Source organism: Chinchilla lanigera, unplaced genomic scaffold (assembly GCF_000276665.1).
Source record: "Chinchilla lanigera isolate Chin_1 unplaced genomic scaffold, ChiLan1.0 scaffold00034, whole genome shotgun sequence".
Lineage (NCBI taxonomy): Eukaryota > Metazoa > Chordata > Mammalia > Rodentia > Chinchillidae > Chinchilla > Chinchilla lanigera.
In genome coordinates this window covers 15,857,474-15,877,118 of record NW_004955435.1, presented here as the reverse complement: position 1 = coordinate 15,877,118, position 19,645 = coordinate 15,857,474, and the positions used below count along the sequence as shown (strand labels likewise).

At 40.0% G+C, this 19,645-nt stretch overlaps 1 protein-coding gene across 3 annotated transcripts in view; it reads right to left on the bottom strand.

Moving 5' to 3' along the window:
• Positions 1 to 19,063, bottom strand: part of Cttnbp2nl (CTTNBP2 N-terminal like) — a 52,431-nt gene extending 33,368 nt beyond the window's left edge. The window contains exons 1-4 of one of the 3 annotated variants that reach the window (XM_005388956.2): positions 18,972 to 19,063; positions 7,454 to 7,616; positions 4,829 to 4,958; positions 1,714 to 1,821 (exon numbers count right to left, since the gene is read on the bottom strand). In XM_005388956.2, coding sequence (XP_005389013.1) covers positions 1,714 to 1,812 — 99 coding nt within the window. In that variant the 5' untranslated portion in view covers positions 1,813 to 1,821; positions 4,829 to 4,958; positions 7,454 to 7,616; positions 18,972 to 19,063. The remainder of the gene's footprint in view (positions 1 to 1,713; positions 1,822 to 4,828; positions 4,959 to 7,453; positions 7,617 to 18,971) is intronic. The other 2 variants (XM_005388955.2, XM_005388957.2) reach the window with 2 other exon arrangements.
• Between the last annotated feature and the right edge of the window lie 582 nt (positions 19,064 to 19,645).

Genomic DNA, 19,645 nt, shown 5'->3' with positions numbered 1-19,645 from the left:
TGTTGGCTACTGCAGATTTTCTAAGCTTTCAAGCATGGCAATGGGAGAACAATCTTTGGTACCGTTTAAAAAAACTTCGATAAAGCCGCTTCATATGAACATCCATGAAATAGTAATACAAATGTCCCTTTTATTCAATGAAGAGTTAGGATAACTTTGAAGTTTTATAAACTTTTTATAGATGAAATTTAAAATGTACATCAAAAAAACTCCTTACACCAGTTGCGGTGGCTCATGCCTGTAATTCCAACGCTCTGGCAGGCTGAGACAGGAGGACTACAAATTTGAGTCTAGTCTGAGCAGTTTAGGGAGATCTTGTTCAGAATTTTAAAAATTTGAAAAAAGGACTGGGGATGTAGTTCTGTGCAAAGGCCCTGGGTTCAATCTTCAGTACCACAGCAAGCAAACAAAAAGCCTGAATCCCACTACTTGGGAGGCTGAAGCAGGAAGACGGAGAGTTCAAGGCTGGCCTGGGCTACACAATGAGATGCTGTCTTAACAAAAAGGAGAAAATAAAACCCTCTCATATAAAAGTCTTCTTAGCTGGGCATGGTGGTGCATGCCTGTAATGTAGGCAATCTGGGAGACTGAGGCAGGAGGTTTACCATTTTAAGCCCAGTTTGGCCAATTTAGCGAGAACCTGTCTCAAAATAAAGAAGGGCAATGGATCTATGTAGCTTAGCTCAGTGAAGGCGAAACTTTTAGAGACTTAGGGCCCAAACTGCAACCCCAAACCCACTAATTTACTCCGAAGTGGTAACCCTGTAATTAAACCTGAATACTGAGGTTTAATTTAGAAGAAACAACTGTTGTACAGTGCTCAGCTTAGTTTACCTGCCGACAGAGAGGGATCTGTGTGCCCGCTGCAGCATGGGTGTCATAGGTTCGCCACCACTGGCTTAGTGAGAAGCCCCTGGGTTCAACCCTAGTACTGCAAAAACCAACCAACCAACAAACCAGCCAAGCAACCAACCCACCCTTAGCTGTCCACTCAGCTGTACTTCACAGGGACTCATCTTGCTTCACCATGCTCAAGCCTCATGTTCCTTGGCTGTTTCCCCTTGCCTTTTAGGGAGTATCACCCGTCTACTTTTCAGGGATACTTTTTAGTCTCTCAAGACAGAAAAGGTAAAATCCTTTGAAATGGTAAAGAACTCACAACCTTGAAAGCAGGAATGCTCCCTTATAGTTTTTCTCACAGTCTTTACAGAGTGTCCATGTATCTCTTATACCTAATATATTACATCTCCTGTCCCTGACTTTTAATGTATTAACGTCAAATACCTAACCAAAAGTAAGATTTCTTAATCTGGGGTCCAAGGACTTCATAGATGTCTTCATGGGGTATTTGATCCCCCGGATACAATTTCCTGAATTTTGGCACACAAATATATATATTTTTTCTACAGGAAGTAGGTCTCATCAAATCCTCAAAGAGGTCAGCATTCAGAACTAGCAAAAGCACAGTAAAACAATAAAGCTCAAGATATAGATACCAGGTACAGAAGCTAAAGGAATGATTGTGAGGACAGAGAGGCTCTACTGCTATCCCTAAGATCACACCAGATGGGTGCTACCTATAGCAAGTACCAATATACCGTCCTTTCAATTTCAATGAGGACTACAGCAATACCTAGTTAAATAAATCATAGTGAGTAAAATGACTTTCAGAATATATGATGATTTACTTCTCTTTCTTTTCTTTTAACATACCTTTAAAGCTTCTATAACAAGGTCCCTTGCTTCAAGCTCTCCTTCGAGAATACTGAAGAGGGTCAGGAGTTCAGGCTTGCTGAGTTTTTCCAGATTCATCCTGAAAGCCTAAAACAAACATAATGAACAGGCAATCTTTAGAAAACAAAGCTAACTTCACACAATTAATGAAAAAAGAGAAGCAGGCTATAATCCCACTATAAAATGTTTTAAGGAAGGAAATAGTGAAATTTAAGTAGAAATATAAGAACTTTTTGACGTTAACCCCAAACTGAGCAGTGATAAAAACCAAAATTGATCTTGAGTTACTGATTTCATCATAAAGATTAATTTTTCATTATCTTTCAAGTATTATTTACAAACAAATAATTTAAATCTCATAAAGAATTAGTAACTGCGTTCACTACAAATTCAGGTAGAATTGTATCACAATGAACACTATTTCACTAGAAAATAATCAGTTCATGAAAAGATTATCTATCTATCTATCTATCATCTTTTTGAGACAGGGTTTTGCTATGTAGCACAGGCTGGCCTCGAACTTTGCAGTGATCCTCTTGCCTCAGTCTCCCGAATACTTGGATTACAGACATGTGCCACCATGCCCGGCTGGTCTCCCATTTTTAGATAAACAAATTCCAAAACTGTATATAGAAGAGCTTCTGGCATCCCTCTTTAATTGGCTGAAATGGAATTTGAGAAAAGATAGTATTTGGTGGGAGTATAGGGGAAATTTTGCTTTTAAATTGTCTACTTTCATAAAGAATAACTATTGGCAGCACATGTTTATATTTCATATAGTAAAACACATAAATGCAACCACAACTAATGACTATAGAGCACTCTCTGAGGCCGAGACAGGAGGATCTTGAGCCCAACCTGGGCAATTTAGTGACTTAGTAAGACCCTGTCTCACAATAAAACTTTTTAAAAATTCGTATTTTTATGACAATATGCATCTTTTGAAATATGTAACCCTCACAGATAGAAGTTAGTATGCTATAAAATCAGTCAAGAGTGTGACCAGAGTGTATTGTAAGGTACTTCTTATAACTTCCAGGGTAGAGCTAGTTCCATCTTCCCTCTCTTACTTTTTACTTACAAACTGTCATTCTCACATACAACATGACCAGTTTACACCCTCGCCGGCAATCCTTAACTCTTATTAAATTTGAGGGGGCACACAAGACTCACTGACTCCTACTTGAGCTACTGTCTTTAAGTGACGGACAATATGTAACCCTGCATATTCCAAGACATGCTGTACAAATCTTTTACAACACAATAAAATACCCTCAATGTATGCTCAGTTCTAACTGCTACCTTTTTACTTTGGAATTAGAGGTAGGTCTTGTAACAGTTATAATGAAAATAAAAACTGGAAAAAATCCCAAACAATACCCCCCGACAAACCTAATAATACTACAATTACTACATAATGGTATGTCAGAACATGAGGCTTTGCGTGGTCTGCATCTTCCTAGTTATGTGATGGGGTAGCTGCTTTGCAACCATAATTAGAGAAGGTGGGAGGGCTTTGGAAATTTTATCCAGTGCCATGGCAAATGACTAGCTTCTGATTCTCAGCTTTCTCATCTCTTGATGATATGTAACCCATAAGCTTGTTGTGAAGATTGAGTTAATAAATGTGAAACGTCTTACCAAGTTTCAGATACTGCCTAGTTAGTGGCTGAATTACTAATAACTATTATCATCTCCTTTTCCAGAAGAATTCTAAGAAAGGATTACCAAAATTGCAGGCTGCCAAAATTACTGACTTCAGCAATACCTTCTGCTGCCCTTTTTGTAGTTGGGAACCCACACGAAGAATGGGGATAGCACTGGAGTGAAGGATGACGAGGAACCTAAACTACCAGTTGCTTTACACTGGTTTCTTAGAAGACCTCCCCTTTCCACCACTTTGTCCTGGCTTCGGGTTTTCACCTCCATCAGATCCTAAGGTAGAGGAAATACCCTGCCATCTAACGTTCTCCCTCTCTCCCTTTCCATGGTGTAAAGCAGAATAATGGGCACTTGGTAAAGGAACCCCATAACTACTGACTACACCGAGTAAACTAACTGGCAGCGTAAGCACCAATGTACGAAAGATAGGGCTAGAGTTATGGCACTGCTCACCCATACTGCTCTCTTTTCTTCCGTTTTCTTTTCTTTCTCCCTCCCTCCTTACTTCCGGTACCAGGACTCAAACTCACAACCTCACACTTGCCAGACAGATGCTCTTTCTTAAAAGTCCCAAAACTATGAGTTCAAGAGGCAATGTAAAGGTAGGAGTAAGGGCTGGGGATTTAGCTCAGCGGCAAAAGCGCTTGCCTGGCAAGCGCAAGGTCGTGAGTTCGGTTCCCGGTACCGGAGAAAAACCAAAAAATAAAGGTAGGAGTGAAAGAATGGACTGAGAGTGAGGAATGTGGAATTTTGGTCTTGGCTTTGCCAATGAACAGCTATAAAGCTTGAGGAAGGAAATTTACTCATTTGACCGGAAAAAAAAAAAAAAAAGGGCTGGGGATTTAGCTCAGTGATACAGCACCTGCCTGGCAAGCGCAAGGTCATGAGTTCGATTTCTGGTACAGGAAAAGAACCAAAAAACAAACAAACAAACAAAAAAATTGGAAAAAAAAAAAAAAGAAAATTACTCATTTGTTCTGGCCTTGAACTTCCTACTAGGTAAAATAAAACACAGGAGACAATCTCCAAGGTCTTGGATCCATTCTAAGCTCCTAGGTAAAAATCAAGTATTTTTAGGGAGTACAATTAAATAGTTAACACACATGTCAATGTTTTTGATTTGTTATGATATATATTCTCATAAAATACAAATAACATAATTTTTAGAGTCATCTTAATTATAAGTAAAGCAGTAAAGCATAGGTAAGAAAAAAATTCTATTCTTGGAAAAAGCCACAGCTATGTACCTCAAGAATCAACATATTCCAGTAAACTTTTTTGTAAGTAATTTAGTAGTAATTCTCTGTGTTCTATACATTTGAATCTAATCTCGGTATTATAATAAATTTGTCTGAAATACAAAGAACATAAAACTGTGTTGTTTTATGATGGCAGTGGTAATTTCCATTAAGGGGATGAAGGTGATACTGACCTGGTAACTGGCAGAGTCACACTTTAGTCCTCAAGTATAATCAACTCAAGATTTTCTTCAGTTGTTGAGATTTGGGAAAATTGACAAATATATTTAAAATGCCATCAGCATGGTGGTAAAATGCCCAATGCTGCAAAATAATAAGAAATTTATTGTCTATGTATGATCATTAATCTAGGTCAACTGGATTAGGAAATGCCCAGCAGATTAGCAAAGCAAGTTCCTGGGTGTGTTTAGGTTGGTCACAGAGGCATGAACCTAAGTACTATATATGGTTTCTCTTCATTCCTCTCTGGCATTATTCCCCTGCTCTGTTTCCCATGAATTGAGCAGCTTTCTACCATATTTCTAACTTGGAGCCAGCACACCATGGACTGGATCCCCTGAACCATGTGCCAAATTAAAACTCTCCTCTTTTGAACTATAGATGTCAGGTATTGTGTCCCAGGGACAGGAATGCTGACTAATACGTCGTATGACTATACTGTGAACGACTTCATGAATCCCACTGTCAACTGTCGTAACTAATTAAGTCTGACAGCTATAGGTGGGCAAGAAAGAAAAAACAGCTAGTTCTTCAAGTTGAAGCTTTGTGCAGGAAAAACACCAAGAATTTGACTTCTTTTTACAAGTATAATTAGGGAAAGTAAAGTTGTTTTTTTTTACTTTTGGATGCCCAGTGCCATTTCAAGGACTAACTTTTGAATGTCACTAGAGACTTTCTTGTGCTAAACTGACAAAAGTATACATATGCACAATGCACTGAAATGTTCAATCTGTCAAATTCATTTGAGGAAAATTCTCATCTCACTTCACCATAAGCAAATAAATCAACATATGATCATCTCTAATTTGCCTATAGGCTGCCTGTATATATCCGGCTTCCACATTTTCCCATTTATGTTGAAATATTTTTTGTTGTTGTTGTTGCTTTGAGACAAGGTCTCACTCTGTAGTCCAGGCCAGCCTTGAACTTGCTTATGTAGCTCAGGCTGGCCTTGAACTCATAGCAATCCTCCTGCCTCCGTATCCCGAGTGCTGAGATTACAAATGTGCACCACCATACCCAGCTGTGTCCAAATATTAAATGCTGAAGTATATGTAAATTTTTTTTCTTTTGAGACCAAGTCTCACTATGTAGTCCAGGTGGCCTTGAACTTACCATGTAGCCCAGGCTGGCTTCAAATTGCTATGCTCCTCCTGCCTCAGCCTTCTGAGTACTGGGATGACAAGTGTGTGGCATCATGCCTAACTTGTTTTCCTATTTTAAGCACAGCAATTAAAACAGGGAGGCGGGGAGCTAAGGGTACAGCTCAATGATGCAGCTTGGCATATGTGAGGCTCTGGGTTCAATCCTTAGCAATACCCCCCCAAAGGAAAGAGGCTTTAAACTTATTTGATAAACTATCATTTTTATCTTGCTCTTAAGGCACCTAGTCTGCACACTTAGTTGAGTTGCTCAAACCTAACAATCAAATAGGTAGTGTTAAAGTAAGAAAAAACACAGCAATAAATTCTTGGCTATTTCATTCAACCAAGAACTAGTCACAAAACTATAATCACTAATTCGGGGGAAGGAGTGTAGGTTTGTTGTGCAGTCAAAAATATACAAATAACAACACCTAAACAAATCTTTTTTTTTTCTTGCAATGCTGGGTATTAAACCCAACAGGCAAACCCCTGATTAAACTAAGCTATTCCTACAATTTCTGGCCAATATAAGGGCTGAATTATGTGGCCCAGGATTTGTGGAAAAAAGTTGTTTCTAACCCCACATTTATTATCGAAATATGACGGCTAGATTTTTGGCATGCCACATTATAGTCTACAGACCTGTTCCCTACTTATTTTCTAAATGAGCTGTTACTTGTCATTGTCATCATTCATTAAATGACTTTGAAAAACAAGATCATTTCAAACAGATGCTCCGCTCATGCTTTCCATTAAAATATCTTCAAGACTCAACTTTCCTGAGTTTATACACAGATATTTCTAAGGAAATGAAATCTGAAATAAAAACCATTTGTGGACAAGTTGTCTGGACACATTATTATATTCTGTGGTACAGCCAGCTGTAGCTATACGAAGCTTTATTTTTCTCAGTTAAAAAGCTATATAAATACATAAAATAAAAAAGGATAAGGTTGTATGCATTTTAATACATTGGGAAAATAAGCCCACTTAAAAGCTAAATATGAGTCAGGTGTGGCGGTACATTCCTGTAATCCCAACACTCCAGGAGGTTGACAGGGTCTACAAATTCAAGCCCAGCCTGGGTAGCTTAGTGGCTTAGTAAGACCCTGTCTTGAAAATAAAAAGTGAAAAACAGCTGTGGATATAACTCAGTGCAATGACCCCGAGTTCAATCTCCTCAGTACTGCCCCCAAAATAAATAAATAAATAAATAAAGCGAAATCTCAAACATTTTTATGTTACCAATGAATGATTTCAAATGAGCTCGGTTAACACACCATCTGGACTACTGACAGACCACGCCCCACCAAGTTAAAGCGAATAACCAGAAGAGCACAAGGGTTTTTCCACACGAATGTTCATGTGCCAAGAATCAGAAGAGTTACAAGTATCAGAAAGGGTGTGTCAAACACACACACACACACACAGTACCTCTTTAACTGTAGGATGGTTTTGCTTAGGAAATATGTTGTTGTGGCTTGGGCAGTTTCCTCTAAACTTTCCCCATCTCTGGATAATGCCCACTCCCGGTTCTAGCTGTGCTTTCTCCTTCTTGAAGAAGTCCCAGCTTCTGCTTCGTTGCTCTGAATTAATTCTATGGGATAGCAGCATTGGTGCCCTTTTACCACATAGGTTGGTTGGCAAAAGCAAAACAAAACAAAAAACAACCCACCTTAAACCACCTCTATAGCTGTGTACGCAATAGGGCGGGGTGCGGCGGAGCAGGGTGGAGTAAAGCAAAATGTTTGTCTAGTATCTGGGTGTGAGTGTCTATGTGGAACTTTAAGTTTTCTTTTGTTCCAAGTGGTAGGTGATATAAGACACAAAAGATGGAAAAATAACATTTTTAGAGGTATCTTCGGTTCCTGATACAGAAACACCTAAACAAACAAACAAACCAAAAAAAACTACACAGACCTATTTTTAAAATATCAGCCCAGCATGGTGGTATATGCCTATAATCACAGATGCTTGGGAGGATCAAGCAGGAAAATCACAAGTTCTAGGACAGCCTGGGCACCTCAGCAAGACTCTGTCTCCAAAAAAAAAAAAAAAAAAAAAAAAAATGCTGGGGATGTAGCTCAGAACAAAGTTTAATTCCAGGTACCAGGAAAAGAAAAGGCAGTTTATACTTGGGGCTATAAATGACCCATATTCAGGCCATTTAATATGTTTTAAGTATTTGTAATTAGATTTGCACAAAGATATAAAGCAAATTCACTCCAAATGACTCACATCTTACACATATATACAAAACTAAAATAGGAACAATTAGTTCTTAAACTCCAAGAGCTAAGACTGACATACCAAATAGGCATTTCTGACAGCTTTCCATTAAATGAAGTACTTCTTTAAAAACTCAGTTATACATTTAATGATAATTTTGGGGGACACAATAGAGGGGGACAGAGGAAAGTGAAGTAAAAAGGATCAAGATGCAATATGTATATGTACCAATTCCGTACAATAAATGTATTTACTATATATTGCAAACGTATACTAATAGAAAAGGAAAAAACTCATCACATTCATAAATACTAAAGCTAAATATGGTCAAAAGTGCATTGTTATTTTAAAAATGTATCCAATGAAATCTATTATCAGGAGGTAGAAAGTGTTGACATATTACCTTGACTATCTCAAAAGACTTAAGATTCCCCTTCCTCTGGCACTTTTGGTTTTGGGGTGTTATTTATGCGTTTAGGATAAGAGTGACAATACTCTTAATGGTCCTTCTCATTCCTCTTTTGGCATTTTAGGACCAGGTTAGGGAAGTAAAACCTGTTAACCTGGTAAGAAAATAATTTTTCAAGAGTGGTGGTACACACCAGTAAGCCCAGGTACTCTGGAGCCTAAGATAGGAGGATCGCAATCCCGAGGCCAGCCTGGGCAACTTAGCAAAATCCTACATCAAAATAAAAAGTAAAAAGGCCTGGAGGCACAGCTCAGAGGTGAAGCACCCCTGTGATCAACCCCCAATATTCCCACAAATCTAATCAAGAAAGCATATACTATGTACATTTATTTTAAAAGGCTATTTTTGCTATTATTATTTATAAAAGTCCTACAATCAAGGTTCAAAAACCAGTATCATTTTATGGAATTCTACAATATTAAGCAATATGTAAAGCTTGTTACCAATATCTCAAACCACGCTTCTCTCAGTTGACGAAAAAGATACTGCTAGACTGAGTTGTGTCTCTCTACCACGCCCACCCCCGGTACCTCAGAATGCGACTGCATTTGGAGACAGGGGCTCCAAAGAGGTAATTAAATTTAAATGATGTCATTAGAGTAGTGCCTAATCCAGTAGGACTGGTATTATTAAAGGAAATTTAGATACTGATAGGTCACAGTAAGAACATGAAGACACAGGGAGAAGACAGCCTTCTTTCTATGAGCCAAAGACAGAGAACTCAAGAAACCAACAATTCTACCAACATATTGGTCTTAAACTTCCAGCCTTGAGAATTGTGAGGAAATAAATTTCTATTGTTTAAGTCACCAGTCTGCAGTACTGTACCACAAACAGACAAAACAGTACAACTCACTAACTTCTTACTTTTAGAGCCTATCAGAACTGGGGGGCGGGGTGCAGTGGTGGTCACATGCTTGCAATCTCAGCACTCAAGAAGCTAAGGCAGGAGGATCACAAGTTTGAGTCCAGCCTGGGCTGTATACGGTGAATTTGAGGCTAGCCTCAACTACACAGTAAGACTGTTTTTCCAAAAAAATACCCCCCAAAACAAAAATGAGTACTATATCGTATTGTTTCACAGAATGCTTTGCTTTGTCTTATCACCCTGCTCTTTCTCGCCACACTGTAGAAGCACTATGTAAAACAATGGCTTGGGAATATTTTCAGAGATTGTAAATTTCAGGATCGCTTGAGGAAGGATGATTTTGAGTCACCCTGAAATATAGCATGAATAGTGCACTTACTAAGAAATTACAATGGTACTAAGGGGTCAAGAGGCTTAATTACCCAACACTGTCAAGACAGACTTTGATGCAGGTCTCAAGAGACAAGCTCTGCACCTGTCTTAGTTAACTGTCTCATTGCTGAGACAAAATACCTGACACCCAACGTTAAAGGAGCCAAGATTTATTTAGCTCACAGTTTGTAGAGGTTTTAGTTCATAACTGGCTGACTACAAGGCAGGGTGGCTTGGCAGAGGGGCAACTGTTTATGGCACAGGAAGACAGCAAAAACATAAGAGACAGACGGGGGGCGGGGCACGACAAGCCTCTTTCTGTCCTTTATATTGTATGCAGGCTACCTGTCCTAGGGCAGGTGTAGCACTCACACCCTTAATCCCAGGACTGGACCATGAATCAATCACAAACTCTAGATTCAACCACCTTTGAAAGGCCTGCCCCCATGACTGCGTGAGACTCTGGGGGGACATCTAGACACAAACCACAACAGTAGTTAAACTAATACTTCTCAAGGTAAACATTTACAATATAGCAAGTCCCTGACTTCCAAATGAGTTCTGAACAAGTTCCGTTCAGGGAAAACTTTAAATCAGATTGGTTCTTAAGTCCAACAAAGTGAGTCTTACACACTTTTGCACAAATATATAATGTATATCGCTTTGCATTTCTAGCAGTCCCCTCCACATCACCACAGCTTTCCTCCTGCTTCGGACATCCTGGGCTCTGCCTGAGCACTGTACTGCTCTACACTGTCGCACCTGTAGTAAGCACACAGCAGCACAGCTGTGACACTGTCTGGCAGACACGCGAGCTACTTCTATGATTTGCTTGCATGTACTCCTAATGCAAGGTCCATCCCTACCTGTGAAAGTTTACAACTCAAATATTCGTAACTTGGGGACTTACTGTACTGTAGTGCTCTATTTGTATCCAAGTACGTACGGTAAACAGCACACTATTCAAGGCAGATTCTAGGATACCAGTCTTGGACATATGCTTACTATAGAAGTGGACAATGATTAATATAATCACTATCACCTCAGAGTTCTATAGAATAATTTTCCAAGAATTTAAGAAGTGGTAAAAATAAAAAGATAGTACTTATTAAACATAACCTTTTTTTAGTAGGCAGTGTTCCAAGTATTTGATATATACTCACTAATTCAATCCTCATGATCACCTTAGATGACAGACGCCATAACCATCAACAAACTTGTCATTTAACAGATGGTAAAACTGAGGCATAGAGGCTAAATCAAAAACTTATAGCTAGTGTGTGGCAGAGTGGGTACCAAGGCCAGGAAATGTGAATGCAAAGGCTTTCCTGGTAACGGCTGCTACTTGGTGACCACTGTTCACATGTGATTTCATTTTTTCAGCCTTAGGAATGGTGTGGTGGGATAACCTCAGCTAAAAGATGATTTACAAAGCTGGAAGGGAATTAGAGATAATCTAACTCACTACTCTCATTTTACAGGTGAGTACTGAGTATGTCAATACAGTTAAAAGCCTAGTACTTGTACTTTTAAGATCCAGTCTAATTTATTTTCTGAGCCCTATGACAGCCATCTTACGACTCATGGGTCATCTGTGTAAGGGTGCCTCTGTCTCTTTCTTCTGTGTTGCCGGTAAGATTATATGTTGAGAAAAAAAGATGCCTTACGTCTATATACATTCAAACACCTCTCCCCTTCTGAGAATATTAACACAAAGCTATAAATAAAAAACAGGTCTGTCCACCTGGCTACCTGTTCACACCCTTTCAAGCATTCTCAATGAGATAAGACCAAACCAGAAGTCTTACATCAGTCAAGCTTCTGAAATGGATGTTAATGAAAATGAATACTAGTTTTATATTAATTTTTTTCACTGAAAATTTAAGGAAGGATATCTCAATATCAGACTAATAGTTTTAACTATTTCAATATTACTTGGATTTATTTAAACAAAATTATAACATGATTTCAAATAAATCTGTCCATATCATCCATCTCTTTGTCCCCTAAGGTTTTGCTTTTTTGAAACAAGGCCACCATAATAAGGGAACAATAAAATATAGATTGATTTTTATTTTCAGTAAAATGATTCATGGGCCCTAATTCTACAGGCAGCCTGCTATGCAGAAACCCTTCGAATGTAAATGTAGGATGAAGTCATTTACTCCACTGGGGTTCCAAACTAAAAAGAAATTCCACAGAGAGTATGGTATAGAAAATTAAGCATAATATAGTTAAGGGATCTATACATTAGATATGTTCATAATTTGACTCTCCCTGAACTGCAAAAACTTCACACAAGCTTCTAACAGAACTGTACTCGGTGATACTATTTTGCAGATACTGTAACTGATTAAAAAAAAGTTTAACCAGCTGAATGTTGCCAGCAACAAGCCTAACAATTACTTTTGCTGGAAGGCTTTTCAGGGACAATAGTTCTCCTGAGAGACCATGCTGTAGAGGGAAAAGCACAGATTTTGGAGCTCAATAGGGTTTACATCCTGCCACTTCACAGTTCCTTTATCCATTTAACCTTTGGGCTTTAGTTCCTCATCTATAAAATGGTGAAAATATATATCTCAATAGGAGTTACACGGTTTCATTGAATAAGTGATTGGCCATTTGTCTCATTTCTCATCCTTAAAGAACATTCATTTGATTTTATCTGCAAGGATAAAGAAGTTTTTTTTTTCCCCCCAATGGAATATCATTATCTATCATTCATATATTTAATTTACATATCAAAACAAATTATTCCTTCTGACTTGGAAGATCTTCAAGGAGGAGGAGATGGCCTAGCCAGGGAAAGATCTTAGGGACATGCACAACACATGTCCAGGCCAATGATACCACCGCTTGAGAAAAGGACCAAGTTAAAATTTGTAATGAATTAAGTGGGCTTTCTAAAGATATCACAGCTATTTTTTTACATTATATTAAATGCATAATGTATGTGTATCTACATTTGGAACTCAGGAGCAGTTATATTCTATTGTATCAATTCATCTGTTCACATGTTGTTTTTTTTTTACCTCAAAAGACTCTGAACTCTTCTGAGTAACTACTGTATCTATTTAACTTGATGGAACTTAGCATCTAGCAATCTTTAGTTTAAAGGGATACTCAAAAAATGCTGATTTGAAAGAAAAATACAGCTCATAATCGGGCTTTACCTTTTAGGAAATAAACAGCCACCATTTTTAACCTGGTAACTATCATAATAAAAGTGTAGTTTTAGGATGGTTTAGACTTACACTACATATCCGACCTGACTGAAGAGAAATGAAGAACAGCTGGTGGAAAATTTAATAGTATAGGTATGGGTGAAAAAAAGTGTGCACGAGAATGGTGGCAGTAAGAATGCAACAACTGACACTAGAAACATTATAAAGAAGAAATCCACTTATAGTAACTCAGTGATTAATTCCATCTGGGGCGCTTAAGAGGGGAAATAAGCCCAGATTTGCTGAGGTTTTAAGACTGGGTGACTAGAATGATGCCATTAACAGAAATAGGGATGTTAGAAAAGGAACTGGTTTTAGAGGGAAATGATGACTATGATGTGAGACATGCTGAATGAGAAATAATCAGATCCCCAAGAGGAACATGTTGAGTCTGCTAGTGGGGTGAGGGCCAAGGGCTGAGACGTGAAGAAGGCTTTGGAGATGTAGCCTTTTAAGAAATTTTCCTCTGCGGCCTCAATTTAAGGACAACAGGCAAAAGGAAGAAGTAGGTGTATAAGACTAGACTGGATCATGATTGTACCCTCAAATATCAAACCAGTTAAGAACTAGATTAGTTCTGTTGTTACTCCTACGGCACCTGCTGCTAACAGACCCGCTCTAACCCGCAACAAAAGCTCTTAGTGCTTCTCTTTTCTCCTCTACCACTTAGCTGTCAGTTACCCTTCACCCTTCTCTCTCCTTTATAACTTGTAATTCTTCTCCTACAAACAATTCACCGTTTTTCCCTTCTGCTCTTTCTCTCACCATTCTACGCTAGTAGGCCCCCGCCCCCCAGGACACTTCAACCTAGACTTTCCCAGGTAGATCTGCACCGAAGAGCCAGATCCGGATGCTCCGAGGTTCAGAAGTCTTTTTGTTTTTGTTTTTGTTTTTTTAAATCTGTAAATTTCATCATCTGTGCTCTCCTATTTTCCTTTCTAGTTTCTTTTAAACTCAGTAACAATTAAGGACTATATTCTTTGTAGCCCCAGATGTCAGAAAAGACTAATTCAACAGTACAGGATACATTTAGATTGGAAATGTTTGCTTTGAACCTGAAAATACACAGTTTAGAAATAGTTGGTGAGTAGGAACCATATCACTGCATACTTTACTTCAAATCCTTGCTTGCAGTCCTGTTTTCAACTCACATACCGCTGCCCTCACTCTCACCCACGTTCACACTTAACTTCCCTATCCATATTTTATTCTCACTTAATGGAAGGTAATCTTCAAAAATAAGGCAAAAATCACTTTAAAATGACCATCGAAAAGTCCTTAAAAATCTCACAGAAGACACACACACACACACACACACACACACACACACACACACAGAGTACAGTAATCACAGTACCCACAAGTATTTCTATGATATTTAGGGTGACGGCAGTTGAGAGAGTAGGGCAACTGATAATTCATGAAAACATCAGCTGGCTGAATGGCCTATAGCGTGCCTTCCTGCCTGTCTGTCTTCCTTTCCTTCCTTCCTGACTGGGGACTGAACCCAAGGTCTGTACACTGAGCTACACCTGCAACCCTTTTTGTTTTTCTTATTTTGAGAAAGGGTCTCACTAAGTTGGCCAGGCTGGCTAAACTTGTGATCCTCCTGCTTTAGTTGTCCAGAGTGCTAAAGATTACAGGCATATGCCACCACTAGCAGCTCCCTGCTTTTCTTTTTCCTAAGGTCAAAAAATTCTAGAAAGAAAATTTGCATGACAAAATTACTAAACAAACATACTCCAAGCTAGATATACACTCTCCTAAAAATCACTGGCTTGGATGTATCACACCCTGTTGCCTACAAGCCTTGTTTCCCTCTACACAGGAATCATAGCTATATACTGAGGGACTTAAAACTAATCAGTAACTAATTTCTTTTGGTGCCTGGAATCGAACTCAGGACCTTGTGCTTGCCAGGCAGGCGCTGTGCCGCTGAGTTATATCCCCGGACCTATTTACTTCTATAATTATAGACACTACTTACTTCTGCTAAAATGCTAAAGGAGTATTTTAGTATATTTAATATGAAGTTCTTAATTCACACGCAAGTACTAATAACAGCAATGATGGTAATAATACCTATCAATTATTTAGTGCTTCTTATATGCATGTCCTGGTTTTGTGTCACACACAGACTAATTCATGTAAACTTTAAATATAAAACCTCGAAGTTATTTCTATCTCACAGTTCTGGAAACTGGGGTATAGTGAAAACAGAAAAACTGTTCTTGTCATAGGATTACACTGTTAAACAGTAGCAGGTAAGAACCCAGTTTTCCTTAACATCTATATTATAAATGCACTCAATAACCTCACAATATGAAAGCCATTTGTCACTGAAACACTTTGAATTGAATCTAGGAAGACTTGATTTTTAGCTATTAGCTGAAAATATTTAGGCTTTAAAAATGGCCTTTGTAAAAATTAGTACAGGTTTGTAGTGCATAGTAATTACCTTCACCTGGGGGCGCTGGTACATGTCTATAACACATCTTTATTCTTTTTCATCCCTTCCCCCTCTCCCTTTTTCAGTCCCCTTTCCTTTTACAAGCAGGTTGACAAGCCACTCTTGGGGTCAAATACTATGGAACTGACACATCTGCTCTAGAAATAAACCTCTGCTTCTTACTTCACGCTACCAAACACCAGTTTAACAACAACCACTATGAACACCATCTCGCTCCACTCTGAAAAGCCATGAATTCAAATCCTGCTCTATAAATTAACTGGTAGTACTACAAATGTGATTCTGAGAAGACACAAACCCATAGTTGACTGAGGGTAATATGCTCAGCATAATCAGTTTGTATGATCACTATCATGGACGCAATACTGTTCTGTTCCCCTATTAAAGTATTTAGTGGTTCTTTAAAAGCACAAATCAGAATTTGGGGTATAGCTACATGGTAGAGCATTTGGCTACCAAGTGTTAGGCCCTGGGTTTAATCCGCAGCAAATAATAATAATAATAATAATGATAAAATAACAATAATAATAATACAAATAAAACACTCAGAAAGTTTTTTTTTTAAACAAAAATTAGCAAACAGTTTCTAGTGTGCTCTCCTAAATTCATCTCATTGCTATCAGGTTGGGATCTTAGAAAAATAAAATCCTGAAATGACTACTACCGATTATGTTTAAGTCTGATTTAAATTTCATGACAACAAAATTATATAACCTGTAGAAATTTTCTTACAGGAAATTCAATATTTTAGAGTCACTTAAGATACCATAGTCTCATAAAACATAAGATGCTGAAAATCAAGTCAAATCAAGACAAAAAACCAGACTGTTCATAGAAATATCTGTGCTATATTTTATCAGTGCATTATCTTTTTAGTCTATTCCAAGGTGACTGTTTTAAATTAAATTCAACAGCTGGACATGGTGGTGCACGCCTATAATCCCAGCACTTGGGAGGCTGAGGCAGGAGGATTGCTGAGAGTTCGAGGCCAACCTGGGGTACAAAGTGAGCTCAAGACCAGCCAAAACTGCATAGAGAGCAAGAACTTGTCTCAAAAAGACAGAAACAAAAACAAACAAACCAAACTAAATTCAACAAACATTCATTAAGTTATACACTAAACACTGTGAAAGATATGAAGATTTTTTAAAAAACTGTATGTCCTCAAAGAGTTTATAATTTGAGATACATAAGATGTACACGTAAAAATTCTCTGCATAGAGTAGTCTTCTTCATCTAACATGACCAAACAGACACTGAAAGAGTTAAAGATGTCCACGACTCAAAGGTGTATCAATCAGGTCTTGCTTACTGTGTGAAACAACTGAAAAGTATTACAGTATTTGCTTTTTCCTCTCTGTTTATTAAGGCCTTGGCAATCACCGCTCCTTCGGTTTCCTTAGTTTCTTACCTTAGTTTATTTTCTGTTCCCTACTCATGTAATAAGATATATCACTTGGGGATTTCCTGTTCTCAGTTTTTTTCTGCTGTTATTTCTGGGGGCCCACGTCTTAACCCTCCTATGGCAGTAAACTGTGTTTGCTGGAGAGACCCGCCACACAGTTTCTTCTTTGTGCTTTCTCACTGGAGATCTGGAAACAATCAATGGGCAGATCTGTAAGCGCTGAGAGGGGCTCTGTAACCTTGGAACCTAACTATTCGAAATTAATTACCTGCAGGAAGTGTGTCTTTAGGAAGTATAATCAGGAAGGAAAAAGACAAGAACCATTACAGTCACTCTCAGTGATTCCCATTCCCTGCATCTCACGGCTATCAGTTTTGGCTACAGCTAGATAACAGTAGTGAGATGGACTTGAGTAGTAAAAGCAAAAGAGATAATGCTAAAAATACAGAGAATGGGATTACTGACATGAAGTGATTATTGGGGATTCAACGATTAACATTAGGCCAGACTCAGTACTCTGCACCTGCTGAAAGGCGGGCTAACTTGACAAAACCTTTGGGGCACAGTACAGAGAGACTTTTTAATAGTTACACATGCGCATAGCTAGTTTACCATCCTTCTTATTCACCCTTATTTCTGAAATTTAAAAGTTGCTCTTATTTCCATACTCCAAATTTTGGTATATGATACTGGCATTGTTAAACCAATTAGCAACACACTATATGTACTAGTGTCCTCTCGGGGTAGAAATCCCACTATAAAAGAGGGGGAAGAAGGCAATCAAAGGCAACAAGACTAGATTAATCATAAACCTGGCCAACTGAACCTGATTTTCCTTCGAACACTTCCTGCCTTTTGTTTCAACCTGCAGTACACCTTCAAGGTTAACTGCAGTCTCCCTGAGCAACAGACCAGCACACTCCAAACTGGGAGATACTGATTCTTAACGCAATGCAATTTATTTACTTATCTATACTGTTTCAAAACATGCTGTTATTGACTGTCAAACAATATACACCGCGTTCCTACCCACGCAAGGCCAACTCTGTAGATATCCAACACACCCACCTCACTGTGAACTATGAAGAGGGTGGTTTTTCATCAAGTTCCCAGGGAAGAAACAGGTTGGAAAGCAAAAATGAAACGTAACTCAAATCTCGAAATAACCTCAGAGGGGGGGTTTTCGGACAAGGGTTACGGAATACAGGAAAAGCACAATGGATAAAGGGAAGAAGGTGGTTTACGATTTCTCCTTCTGGAGTCTAAAAACGTCCCGAAGCAGAGCAACTCTCGACCCCCGCAGCAGACCAGAGGACCCGAGGGGCTGCGGGAGGAGGGCTGAGCACCAGAGATGGGGGATGGGAAGAAGCCCAGCGGGGGAAGAAGCCCAGCGGGGCAAGGCTGCTTCGTCGGTACGGCTGGTTATCTAGGTCGGGTTTTTGATATCCGCTTCACCTTATCCCTCTTTTTTGGAAAACATGATTTTATCCTACGGAGAAAACCAGCTCTTGGTCCCACCCTGGCGAGCAGGGACAGGTGGAGGGAGGGATGCCTGGCCCCCCCGGGGTACAAAACAGGGTGGAGGCGGCTGCCTAAAGAATGGGAACCCGTCAGTTCTCCGCCAAGCTTGAGGCACGGGGCTGAAGGGGCCTGTAAAGGCGTATACTCGGGAGGGAAGCCCCTTCCCCGGGGCTGGGACTCAGGAGGGACAATAAGTAGCTGCAGGACCCGCGGAGGATGCGGAGCCGCCTCCTCAGGGAATGCCAGGCGGTGGACGGCGGCCCCGCCCCCTCAGGGGAAGGGATCACCAGCAGCTTGGACCCGGAGGGAGACCACCCGTGTTCCTGCCTTTGCTTTTCTCTCGAGGACCCAGCCTCCCCAGCCACCGCCCAGCCCCAGCACCATAGGCTCCTACCTTTCCCCGGCACTCCGGGATCCGCTGCCAGCCGCCTCCGCCACCCACTCCCCATACACAGCCTCCCGAGGCCACGCCCCCTCAACTGCCGGCGGTATCATCGGCATTCACCAGGGCCAATCATCGCCTCGCCTCCCCCGCGCCGGCACCAATCCTCGCCGTCTGGAGGAGGGCCTTCTCCAATGTCATTCAGCTCCGCCCAGGGCCCCAAGATCCCTTTTGTTTGGAGAGAGCCGGGCTGGGATTGAGTTTGCGTCACTTCCGGAAGGAAGCGCCCTCCTCCGGCCCAGGCTTGAGGATGGGTCCCCTTTTTCCCGGCCTACGTTCCACAACTTTCCTCCCCGTGAGAGGTTACTGGGCAGGGCTGTGGCGAGACCTTCGTGTTTTACCCTGACTGTACGGGAAGCTTAGGAATGGTAGGCTTCTGGTGGCCTGATTGGGATTTTATTCAAAATGTTAATAAATGAGTTTTGGTGTCTGTTTTAGAATTAGTCGTTGAAAACCTGGTAACGTGGCATTCTTGCTCTGTGGTTTTTTTTTTTTTTTGGACCGCCTACTGTGGTGGTGCTGGAAGCAACTGCGCCAAGGTGAAGCTCCGGGAGAGCACCCTTCTCTTTTCCCGTCCCGTGGAGGAAAGGATTCTGGCTCTGGAGCCTCTGGGTCGGAGACGCCGG